Source organism: Pseudonaja textilis, chromosome 9, assembly GCF_049901715.1.
Source record: "Pseudonaja textilis isolate UNSWEBS1 chromosome 9, rPseTex1.2, whole genome shotgun sequence".
Lineage (NCBI taxonomy): Eukaryota > Metazoa > Chordata > Lepidosauria > Squamata > Elapidae > Pseudonaja > Pseudonaja textilis.
Genome location: NC_141998.1, coordinates 14,119,624 through 14,132,617, shown reverse-complemented (window position 1 = coordinate 14,132,617; position 12,994 = coordinate 14,119,624). Strand labels below are relative to the sequence as shown.

The 12,994-nt window shown below is 45.1% G+C and overlaps 1 protein-coding gene across 30 annotated transcripts in view; it reads right to left on the bottom strand.

Annotated features, from left to right (window-relative positions):
* Positions 1-10,569, bottom strand: part of CAMK2B (calcium/calmodulin dependent protein kinase II beta) — a 207,098-nt gene extending 196,529 nt beyond the window's left edge. For 28 of the 30 annotated variants that reach the window (XM_087938942.1, XM_087938945.1, XM_087938947.1 and 25 more), the window contains exon 1: positions 10,350-10,568. In XM_087938942.1, the coding sequence (XP_087795068.1) occupies positions 10,350-10,414 (65 nt within the window). In that variant the 5' untranslated portion in view covers positions 10,415-10,568. Of the gene's footprint in view, positions 1-10,349 lie in introns of all 30 variants that reach the window. The other 2 variants (XM_087938962.1, XM_087938960.1) reach the window with 2 other exon arrangements.
* Positions 10,570-12,994: the final 2,425 nt, after the last annotated feature.

Below are 12,994 nucleotides of genomic sequence, written 5' to 3'. Positions count from 1 at the left end.
GTAAATAATAATATGGTAATACAAGTAGTCCTTGACTTACAACAGTTCAATTAGTGACTGTTCAAAATTACAATGGCACTGGAAAAAGTGACATATGACCATTTTTCAGTTACAACATTTGAAGCATCTCCTTTTGCAATCTTTTGACAAGCAAAGTCAATGGAGAAGCCAGATTTATTCAACAACTGTGTTATTAATTTTTCAATTGCAATGATTTACTTAACAACTGTAGCAAGAAAGGTCATAAAATGGGGCAAAACTCACTTAACAAATGTCTCACTTAATAACATAAATTTTGGACTCAATTATGGTTGTACGTTGAGGACTACCTGAAACTGTGAAATCCAACCTTGCCAAAGCAGGCAAAACTACCGCAGCTTACAGTTCAGTTGCTATTCTTACTTGAGTGATTTGTGGAATATATCCCCATTCTTTTTATTCTTTGGAAGCACATCCCAAACCATTAATAACATACAGAGAGATCAAAATAGGTGTGCACATATAGACAGAGACATCCCTCTTGTTCCCATTGTCCCACTCATCAAAAGCGTCCTATACCACAGGGGCCATTTCTCTGAGAACAAAATCTTCAGTGATCTGTGCTCCAAGCAACATACAACTTCACAGAAAGGAGCACAGATATGCACCGCTATGCAAAGTGGACTAAATTCCCAGGGAAGAGTCAAAGAGGATGGCTCCCTTAAAAGGGAAACATTCATCATCTCTTAATGGCCCATGAGGTATACTGGGATGCGGTTCCTCCAATTACAAAGCTTGGAATGTATGCAAATCCCTCTCATTTTCTATTTTGGCAGGAGCTTTCTAGGTTCTTATGGTTGAGGCGATTCACATTACATGTTGTCCTTGACTTACTACAGTTCATTTAGTGACCATTCAAAGTTACAATGGCACTGAAAAAGTGACTTATGAGTTTTTCACACTTAAGTGAGTGTTGAGCAGCCCCATGGTCATGTGATCAAAATTCATATGCTTAGCAAGTGACTCATATTTATGATGGTTGCAGTGTCCCGGGGTCAAGCGATCACCTTTTATGAGCTCCTGACAAGCAAAGTCAGAGCCAGATTCACTTAACCATGTTAGTAACTTAACTATGCCGTGATTCACTTAACTATGGCAAGAAAGGTTGTAAAATGGAGTAAAACTCATTTAACAATTATCTCATTTAGCAATAGAAATTTGGGGTTCAATTGTTGTCATAAATCAAGGACCATCTGTGTACTTAGATTCTGAAATGCCAGAAACTCTACTGGTCAATGATACATACCAAGGAGATGATCTTTCCTTAAAGCCTAGAACTTGGTTGTCATCTAATCTATACAGGCCACACAGTTAATCCCCTTTCTCTGAAAAGTAAGTATAGCAATCCTAGGCATCTTTATTCAAGTCCATTTCCTCATTTCCTAATGAGCATTTTTAATCTCAGTATTTGCTTTTTTAAAAAAACCTCTAAATGCATTACACTGTTAAAGAAGGTTTTAATAGTTAATTATTTTCATTGTTAAGAATGAAGGTGAAAGAGGCTATTTCCTTTAGCGTCAGTTTCCATCTGTTCATGCATTAAGATAGAAACTAGCATTTTCCTCCCTTCTGTCTTCTTTTTATTTTGTTTGTTTCTCTGGCCTCAAATACTAGATACTCTCTTCACACTTCATATTTCGTGTTTCCTATTAACCTCTGATTTTTGGATTTTTTTTCCCTTCAATTTCTTGCTCTTTTCTGACCAACTCTCAATGCGGCTATTTCTCAAGAAATACATGACCACTGGCTACTTGGGCCCTTCATCAGGTTGTTAGTGAATTTCTTCACTGAATTACATCCAAGCATGAACTAATTTGAATGGCCCTTGAAGTAAACAGATTCCAGCAAAGCTTTCCACTCACACCCCTACCAGAATAGAAGAAAATAACCACATTCTGCAAGAGAGACCCAATCTGTCCTATTTTCTCAGCCTTTCACATTTTATTCAGCTTCCTTGTTAATTAGATGAGCCCAAAGAATTGTGTGTATGTGCGCATGTGGGGAGGGAGAAGACTGAAATGACACCCTACATAAATCAGGCAGAATGTACAGCACACAGATGGTTACCATGTTGTCGGGCTGCAAAAGATGATTGACGGCATCCACCAACAGCTACATATTTTGTGTTAGATTGATACATATAATCCTAGGCACGTGCTTTAAAGCAAGAGCTCTCTTAATATACTGTAACATAATGTCGCTTTTACACGTAAAAGGCAGCCCCCAGTACACATGGTACTTCACAGCAAGACACATGATGGACTAAGAAATGTTCAACCACAAACTGCCAACCATGTTTCAATGGAACATGTTGTTTATTAATTTATGGTTCAGAGTGCAATTAGAACTCTGAAGTTGAGTTAAATGAGTACTCTGCTTAGGTTAAGCATGGATACATATGTTATGTGAACACACTTCCTATGTTTCAATGGCAACAGCAGCTAAGCCTAACAACTGGCAGATCCACCAAAACTATATATTGAAGTAAAAATGAATACTTGGGGCTGAGCCATAATGTGGTTTAGATTTGTGAACCCAGACACTGAGATGCACAAATGGTAGTTTAAAATTTTGTGTTGTGTGTAAAGTCACTGTGGCTTGGGCAACAAACATGATTACAACCAAACTGTCAACTGTCCTTTTTTTTGTCACAATGCTTAAGAGTTCCTGATAGGCATCCAACTCACACAGAAGACTATTTTCATATCCCACTGGGACTGAATGAATGGGGAAATTCCTGGGATCACCCTGAGATTTCTGAAGTTACTATCCTGCATCACCCAATCATGGAAAGCACCAAGTCCAATAATAATCCCAAGACAACAGAAATACACTGCAACTGAATACAGGTAGTCCTTGACTTACGACCACAATTGAGCCCAAAATTTCCTTAACTAAGCAAGACATTTGTAATGTGAATTTTGCCCCATTTACCAATTTTTCTTGTCACAGTTATTAAGTGAATAACTGCAATTGTTAAATTAGTAACATGGCTGTTAAATGAATTTGGATTCCCCATTGACTTGTCAGGTCACAAAAGAGGATCACCGGGACACTGCAACCATCATAAGTATGAACCAGTTGCCAAGCATCTGACTTTTGTTCATGTGACCATGGGGATGCTGCAATGGTTGTAAGTATGAAAACAGATATAAATTCCTTTTTTCAATGTTGTTGAGTCTTTGAAACAGTCACTAAACAAACTGTTGTAAGTTGAGGACTGTTGCTGTCAACCAGTTGCGCACAATCAACAAAAACTGCATCCTCCTTGTGCATTTAACATTATTTACATCCTATGTCAATGAAAAGTAACAAAAGCAACTACTATTGTCATGTCCTGTTTTATCACCTCCCTCCGATATGACGCTATTGGTCTTCACTGCCCTAACTTACATATACCATTAAAGTAAACTCTATTGTATGAATAGCTCCCAACACAGTCTAGAAATTGCAAACACCCAAAACAAATTTGCCAGAGTCTTAATTGATGTTCTAGTACACAAAGCCTGTCCCTCTGAGCTCTTGCTAATCCTGGATTAAAACTTCTAAAAAACTGACTCCAGCCATGTGAATCTGCTCCAACTTCCGTAACTCTTTTGGTCTCCAACTTTGATTCTTCAAACTACCTGAGAATGAGGTGAGTGGCTTTATAAAACAAGCCTTTTCAACTCTGTCTTCCAAACTTGGGAAAGACTTCTCAAGGAATGTTGAGCTTGGCCCAACTCAGTTAAACAGCAAACAAAATAAAAATTATTATTCATGAGGAATATAAAAAAACTGAAATAGAAATCAGGTTACATAGAAGTATGTCATTAATTATTCTTTGATTATTTTTGTTTCTTTTAGGAGACCGTCATTTACGGCTTGTAGATCTTACTTAGTTCTCTTACCAGCTGTGGGCCTATCTCATTCTTCACACTACAGACAGCCTGTATTTTAATATATTCCTTGTCTCTTAAGAGAGACAAATCTAATGCATTCTATTTTGTTTATACGGGGGGGGAGGGGTGTTTGGAGATGTTCTCCATATATTTGAAAATAAGCTGATTTTAGCTTGCATAATGATGGCATAGACAGAGATAAATAAGCCAACCATCTTCAAACTACATTCTTCAAGGATGCAATGAATGCATTATCTTACCACCCTTATCTGGAGCAAAGTAAAAAGGCAACGTCCAGCAGAAGTATCTTTACAATATATTATATGCAATATACACTTTTCTAAACAAACTGATCTTGAGGTGCATTCAATTATGTTCCCTTGTAAGCCTTGCCTTTAAAAATGATAGCATAAGGGAAAGGGAACCTATCATTTCCAAAAAAGATATTCTTCAGTTATAGTATGGAATGCTAATAAACTCTATGATATAAACCATATAAAACAATAAAAGCAATTTCTCTGAGCTACCCTTCTTCATCTAGTAAATTCATAGCAACCAAGATTCTAAATTCTACTTCTTGCTTTCTTCTCTGTGGATACCAAGAAAGACTGTAAAGACTCTCTCAAATAAAATTCAACTCCTGGTGACTTCATGGATATATCCACATAGATTTTAACAGTCATATAGAAATGCTTTGCCACAGCCTTCTTCTAACTTTTGGACTAATTCACTGTTTCTCAATGTCAACAACTTTTAAGATGTGCAGACTTCAACTCCCAGAATTCTGGGAGTTGAAGGTCGCACTTTTTAAAAGTTGCTGAGATTGAGAAACATTGGGTCTAATTTACCAATTTTAGCCCTGGGGTTCCTGAGGCTTTCTTACATAACTACCAACTCTGCTTAGATTTGATGGGGAACAGAGCTGGCACAGGAGGGGACAACAGAAAATCCAGCTAAAGTTTAGAAGACTGTGAAGAACTTTTATCAATAATCATTGAGTTATGGAAGTTTATACGTTAGTTCTGCTAAATTCAGCAGACAGCCAAATGGTTTAACTTAGGTTGCACCATGGTCCAAATATTGACTCTAGCACAATAATTGGGAACAGAAGCTTGCAGAGCTTTTTGCTTATTTAGATGGCCTTCCATATGGAACCGCTGGAAGAGAAAGGGCATCGCTATCTAAGGAACCATGTCTTTCGCTGCACTGTCGGGAAGCAACTTAGCTCAGAGGTAACACTAGAGGAGGTAGTCCTTGACTTGCCATCACAATTGGGACCAGAATTTCTGTTGCTGAGCAAGTGTCGGTTAAGACCTGATGTTTTGGGCATGATGCTTAAGTGAATCACTGAAGTTGTTAATTGAATCACTGCAGTCCTTAAGCTATTCTGACTACCTCCATTGACTTTCTTTGTTGGAAGCTGGCTGGGAAGATCACAAATAGTGATTACATGAGCCCAGGATGCTACAATTTCCTCATAAATACATATTTGTGGTCAGGTGCCCAAATTTTGATCAGAAGGCCATGGAGATGCTGCGACTGTCCTAAGTGAGAGGAACAGTCATAAGTCTCTTTTTTCAGCACCACTGTAACTTTGAACGTTCGCTAAATGAATGGTTCTAGTTTGAGAACAATCTGTACTACAGTGTAACACAGAGAACATATTACCAGCTTCCTGTAATCCACCACTGCTTCCTGGACCCACTACCTCACTCTTTCTTATGGTAGGATCAGCCCCAGCAATTGTGACAGCAAGAACAACTTCTTCACCTCCAGGAACAAAATGTCTCAAGAACAGCCCCTGCTGTCAAATTTCAAATCCCAGCTGGGCTCAGGAACTAACAGCCAAATAGATCAGCTTGCCCCCAAACTTTGGGCACCAGGGACCGGTTCCATGGAGAGAGGTTTTTCCACGGACCAGAGGGGGCATGGGTTTGCATGCTGCCTGCATCCCACAGATGGGGCTTCGCTTGTTTGGATGGCCCAGTGCTGGTCCACGGACCAGGGGTTGGGGACCCCTGATTTAGAGAAGACATGACAATTCCATTCAGCAGCAACAGTCAGAGGATGGATGGATAAGATGATTGCTAGATATCTCATTTTATCACTTCAACATAACAGTATCAACAGCGTCTCTTCCTCTGATGCATACGAGAATCTCATAAACCCATTAAATCCAAGTCCTAACATTACATAAAGGCATCACCATCCACTGTTGAGAAGCTACAAACAAACTCTATTTTCTGCTGGATTAAAAAAAAGGATCATCTTTGGAAGTGAAAGGCTTCTGGAGAAATCCACCTGAGTTGTTGCATTTGGTAATAGCTGACTGACCAGAATTGCAGACTACATCACACACACCCCCGCCACCGCCAAAAAAGTCCTAGCTTAGAAATCAAGACAGTTATAGCAAAATTATCAACGAGAATAAGGTTGATTTTAAGACAAAGGAGAAAAGCTGCCATGTTCTAACAAGAGGATATTGTGCTACATATTTCATAAAGGGGGCTCTAGTCTACCACTACATCAATGTATCTTTTGAGCCAATCTTCTTGGCATGGGATTTTTCAGAAGAATTGGACTCCAAAGCCCATCATTCCTTCAGCCAATCTGGCTAAGAATGACAGGCAAGTGTCTATGGAGATTCTCAGTCATGCAGGTCATCCCAAGCATCCCAAGGATGCTTTTTCAAAAGGCAGCTGCACTTGCTTGTTTTTTCCTTGAAGATGTTTCACTTCTCACCCTAGAAGTTTCTTCAGTTCACAGATGAGAAGTGAAATGTCTTCATGGAAAGAACAAAGTCCAGTTGCCTTTTGAAAAAGCACTTTGAGGACAATGACAGACAAGGTAAAGTCCAAGATCTTTAGAAGGTACAGGATGGAAAAGGTGGACCCAGTGATCCAAGATGTTTCACATCTCTTCTTTGAGTTTGCTCTGACTATAACTGCAACTTACTAATCTGGATAGTTCTGGCTGGCTATTAGAAGCTGGGGAAGCATTCTCATCCTGACCAGCAGAAGATAAGCGCTGCAATGAAACCAATCAAGGAAATGGTAGCTCCAAAGTTAGCCTTATGTCAACTCAGGGCTGCACATAGTGCAGAGGTCTCTTCAAGAGTTAACACACTGAACTATCATTTTGAAAGGGGGAAAGAGAAAATAATTCAGCCTATGGGGAGCAATCTTGTTAATTGTCACTTCAATTAATGTTAACTTAATCACATGTTGTTTTTCCACTGGTTCCATCCAATCCCCCCCACCATTCTTTTGGAACTATTTGGGAAGATCTATAGCCCACCCTTTTCCCCCAGAAGCTTATATCAGCTTATAAGAGGATCTCTCTTTTATCCTCAAAATGACCCTGAAAAAGAGGTTAGGCTGAGAGAGTGGTTCAAAATCACCCAATGAATTCCTATTTGCTGTTGGTGGAATTCACCCTGGGATTTAGTTTAGCTTTACCTGCCACATCATACCTCTTCCCCATCAAGCACCTCACACACAAGTGCAATTCCCACTCAAAAAAGAGAGTTTAACCATGATATAAATGTAACACCCATACTGCCAGTGTAGGAAGCTTGACACAGAATACTGAAAGAACTAGATCTTAAAATGTACGTAACAGTATAGTACCCACCAGTATAAAGGAAGAACATTACACCTCTTAATAACACAGGTATAGACATATGTAACAGTAGTTCTATGGGGTTTTCTATTGTACAAAGCCACAAATTAATTCGGGGGGGGGGGGGGAATCCCAGTGGGCAAAGATCTTATTTGGGGAGGTGCATCTTATCTCAAGGGATTTTTTTTTACCCATGTCCTATCTTCTGCTTCGATTTGATTCTAGGAATCTTTTAGATCAGGGAAAAAAAATGACGGCTGCAGATAAGCATCAGAAGGAAAAAGAGAAGAGATGCTGCATTATAAAGGAGATATGAAAAGACAGCTTTGGGTTGCATCCAGAGTTGTAATTCTTCCTCTTTCATTTTGCTGAAAAGCATGTGTGCCGGACAGAGGCTGATCTTGGAAAAACAGCCTGTCAGCTTTTAAAAACTTGTTATTTATGACCACAACCCATGATTTGCAACACCACCTAAGCCAACAAACGTTTCTTCTGGCCTTCCACCCTGACACAAGTCGTCTGAGTTCTATCATAATCAAAATGGGGAAGAGATGAAATGGATGGGAGAGAGAAGCATTTTACGCGTGCTAAATCTTTTTTTTTATTTCTCCCCCTTTAAAGATCTTAGTGGGGAAGCCAAACAAACAAGTTGGGAGGGAACTTCAAAGCTTCTGGGGTCCCTTGAAAAACTAAATAAACATTTAACAATGTATCAAGTTGAGACACCAGCTGTTCTGCTTTTCCCATGCCATTATTGACAGCAAAAAAGCACTGCTTAGTCTGTTTCCATGGCTTTTATATCAGTAGCTGTTTTTTAAGACTGTCACAGTATATTATATAATGTACATTTACACAGGCACACTAACACACACACTCTTTCAGCACAGCGAAGAGGTCAGCCATCCTAAACCACCCCTGGAATCCTTGAAATTTGCTTTATGCCCTTAGGTAGCCACAAACCTGACTCTGCCACCCCAGGAGAATTCACATTTCTGGGGGGAGGAGAAGTGGCGCCAGCAACTAAAAGAATGGGAAAAGAATGGCTGGGGGTGAGGTCTAAAGAGGTGGCTGATGTGGAAGAGGAAAACTGAAAGCAGCGGTGCCCTCCTAGCTTCAAAGCCTCAGTCTATCCAATAGGCTGGATAGGAGGTGGTGCAGATCTTTTCCCCCAAGGCTCTAGTAAGGTCTTGCTTATGGCTCTCGGAATTTCAAACTGTAGTAGTACAAAGGAACAGGGAGGGAATTCTTCTCTTCCACATATCTGGGACCATGCGAAGCTGACTTGGAAAGAGATCCACAAACTGGACTTCCACCCCGGGCTGCCCTTGATACAGAGGAGAGAGGAGACGACAGGCAGAAAGGCGAAAGGGATGGTTCGCCGTCACTCTCTCCCCGCTCAACGTACAAGGGTGGCTGTGATCGCCAGCTGCGGAGGAACCGCAAGCAGGAGCAAGTGTGGGAAGCAGGAAGGAGAGCCGCTGCTTTGGGACCCGGCTGCCCCAATTAAAGGGGTCGGACTGTCCTCGGCCACGTGCTGGGGGAAACCGCTCCCAGCGCCTAGGCTATGAACACCGGAACCCCCCGACCCTGGTTTGGCTGGACTCCAAGCGAGCAAGACAGAGATCGGGACAGTATCCTGGCTGGGGTCGTTTCGGCTTTCCGGAGCCACGCGGCTCTACCCCGGCCCGGGCCGAAGTGCCTCTGAGCAGGTGCAGAGCGCCCGCCTTTAATGAGAAGCCACAGCCAAACTGCAGATATTGAAGTTGGGGAGGGGGGGGGTCTAAATGGGCAAGCCCCCACCCCAACCGTTGCGGAGAAAGCCCGCAGAATCTCTCCGTAATCCCAGGAGGGGAGCTCGGCCGGCGGGCGGTTTCCCCGGTCCCTCTGGAAGGCAGCAAGGGCGGCCACACCAATGGCGAGCGGCGGACTCCCCGACCCCTCCCCACCGTTACGCAATACGCCCGGCTCTCGGGCTCTCCCCGAGCCCAGCCCCTCCCCGGCCAGGCTGGATCGGAAGGCAAGCGATTAACCCCTTCCTCCTCCTCCTCACCCCCTCCCTCCCAGGCGCTTTACCTCCTCGCCCCCCAGGGCAGCCCAGAAACTCCCCTCTTCCCCCCGCTTGCCAGGCAGTGGCAACCAGCCCCGCTTCGCCCAGGGAGCCCAGCAAGCGGTAGCAGCAGGGCTTGCACGGTCTCCCTCCCTCCCCGCTCCGGCGCGCAACAAGCAGCGGCAGCAACAACCGCCGCCCTCGGCAACGCTTGGCCGATGGGCCGGAGCGCAGAGCCTCGCAGCCCCCCTCGCGGGTCGGGCAGCCCCCTCCAGTCCCGGCGGCGCCACGTGCTCGCTCTGCCCGCCTGGGAGCCAGTCGGGGGCAAGGCGGCCGCCACTGCAGCAAGGGAGCTGCGGCTCCGGCGCTCTCCCCGGCGCCAGCTCCGACGGAGGGCGCAGGAGAAGCCGCAGGAGGCGCGCGGCTCTGGCGAAGGGAGCGGCGGGGGGCTGCGCGGCTCCCCCTCTCGCCTCCTCGCGGATCCGCCGGCCGCAGCTCTGCAACGTGCGTCATGGCTGCGCAGCGCCGGGTAGGATCCCCCCCGCGTCTTCGGTCGAGCCGCGCGGGGCCCGGACGGTCGCTCTGCGGGCAGGCTGGAGGGGAGCTGCAGGCGCCCCTCCTCGGCTGCAGCGTCTCGGCTGCTCGCCTCTCCTTCCACCACTCCCATCCTCCGCCTGCCCGGTCTCGGGGAGGCTTTGCGTCGAGCTCGGAAAGGGGAGCCCCGAGTTCCCCGGGCGGACCCCGCGGCCTCGGCTCCTTACTTGCCAATTTCCTCGTAAAGCTGATACTCGTCGGTGAAGCGGGTGCAGGTCACGGTAGTGGCCATCGCGGCTGCAGCTTCACTCCGCAATGAGCCGCCCGGGCTCCGCTCCGGCTGGCAGCGGGGGGAGGAGGGGCGGGGAGGAGGAGGAAGGGGCGAGGCAAGCGCCGAGCAACGGGGTCCGCGGAAGAGCCGCTCCTGGCTGCGGGCGGCGGAGCGCGGCCCCTGCAGAGCGAGTGAGCGAGCAGCGATCCCGGCACTGGGCAGAGCCCGCGAGAGCTGCCCGGGAGGGGGCGCGCCGCCGGCTCCGGGGGTGGAGGGAGGGGCGACCGTCCTCCAGTGAACCCCCGGTTTGCCTCTCTTGCGGGTGGGCGCGCCTCAACTTCGACAGGGCGGAGGGTGTCGCTTCGCCCAATCCACTGCCGGGAACGGCTACCGCCGGTGCGGCCTCTGAGTCTCACCTGCGCTCTTAGCTGCGTCCAGCTCCAGTAAGCCCCCCTCCTCTGGGCTGGGCTGAGTGATGGACCCGGTCTTTTCCCCTCCGCGTTTGCCGAATTTGCACCGTGCGTTCTGCTTCCCGGAGGAGGGAATGGCGGGAGCCTTATTCAGACGTGTGATGGAGCCCCAAACTCTGTACAGTATGTTCCAAGTGACTTCAACATCCCCCAGGTGAACTCGAGTCCGCCCTCCAACTTTCTCTCACGTGCAGCTCCAAGAATTCCTAACCAGGGTGGCCTTGGAGAAAATGACTCTGCCATCTAGAAATGTTCCCTGCCAAGGGACTATTTTCCTGCTTCTTCTGTCCAGAGCCGTTTCCCTCATCGACATGGACACCCGGGTCCAGTAACTGCTCCCTTACTGCCAGTGCAGGTAGCCCTCAAATCCAACCCTGCCATCTTCTAGCCTGCTTTGACAGCTGCTTCGGTATGCTGACTCCAGCATTTTGCAGCTAGGGAGGCTTCAGGTGCTTGGTCGGCAACTCAGAAGGAAGTTAGAGATGCAAACTTAAGCCAGACTTTGAGGCTTAGTTGCAAGAAAATCAAGGCAAAGTTGCTTTGCCAATGTGGTCCTCCGTGATTCATTTCACTTATTTAGTTTGCATGATAGATAAAAGAGCTTTAGAATAGAATAAAGAAACAATTGGAAGGGACCTTGGAGGTCTTCTAGTCCAGTCCCTGCTCAAGCAGGAAACCCTATACCATTTCAGACAAGTGGCTGTCCAGTCCCTTCTTAAAAACTTCCAGTGATGGGGCATCCACAATGTCTGAAGGCAAACTCTTAGGAAGTTTCTCCTTAATTCCAGGTTGTTTCTCTCATTGAGTCATTTCCATCCATTGATTCTTGTCTTCTTTATTTAACCAAACCGTTTTTTCTGGCCTTACATATGAAAAGGGAACCATTGATTAACCAGATGGGTTGGGTCACACCTAGATTCAAGTAGGGGTGGCTTAGTGTAAGGTGCAAATACAGCCTGTGGGAAAACTCATTTGTGGAGAAGTTCCTCTACAGTGATGTTGAAGAACCATGGCAGGATTCTCACTGTGCCACTTATTAGGGATATAACTTTGACCATCCTCACTATGATCCTTTAGTTCATTACCTATTGAGACCCACCACAAAATAGCATTAGCTTGATTTGAAGGACGTTGGATTTTCAGATGAGGTGCCCCAGATCTGCAATGCTGCCTGGGACATAGTCTCAGCTTACCCTTTGCATTATTTAGTTAAACCATTATTTTGTTAAACCATTCATTTAGTTGGGAGTTACATCCGCACTGAAAAATGTGATTTATGATCAGTCCTTATGCTTTCAATCCTCACAGCATCCCTGCAGTCATCACATCAGAGTGCAGGTATTGAGCAACCAGCATGCATTTGCAGGGTCCTGGGTCATGTGATCCCCGTTTGTGACCTTATTTATTTATTTAGAAAATTTATATTGCTGCCTACACGCACATGGTGACTCAAGGAAGCTTCTGACAAGCACTCAATGGGAAAAGACAGATTTGCTTAATGCCCATAGTGACAATCATGCATTAACCATACTGGGTGGGTTTCCACAGCATACCATCACAAGCTAGCCAATTCTATTTTAGCCTCAAACACTCTTTGAGGATTGACTCTTATTATGTCAAAGCACCTTCAGAATGAAGAAAATGATCTGTAGCTAGGCAAACCTCAAGGTTTACAAAATACAAAAATATTTTAGAAAAACAGAGAGTGGAAGGAAGCTTAAGCTTCAAGAAGGAATCATAAAACTTCGTGGCAACAGGAGACATTTTGGAGATAGGCAGGATATGGATCAGGAAGGAAAGGGTTGCCATGAAGTTTTCTTCTTTTGACAAAAATATTATTTTCATGAAAATTTAATGGGAGCTGACGTGCTTCAAAGCAAAGCAGATGCCTTCAGCAACACTTTTACTCCCAACAATTTGTCAGGCCCATGGAGACCCGACAGGTCTCTTAGAAAATGAGACTATTTTCTGCATCCCAACACTTGGAAATGTTCCCACCTGCCTATAAAAAAATTAAAAACACATAAATAGAAATGGAACATGCTTTCTGCCCTTGTCTAGAGAAGGGACTGCAGGCAGACAAATCCCCAGGGCTGGTCAAACAAATCGAGGCAGCAGGTACAATTAGATG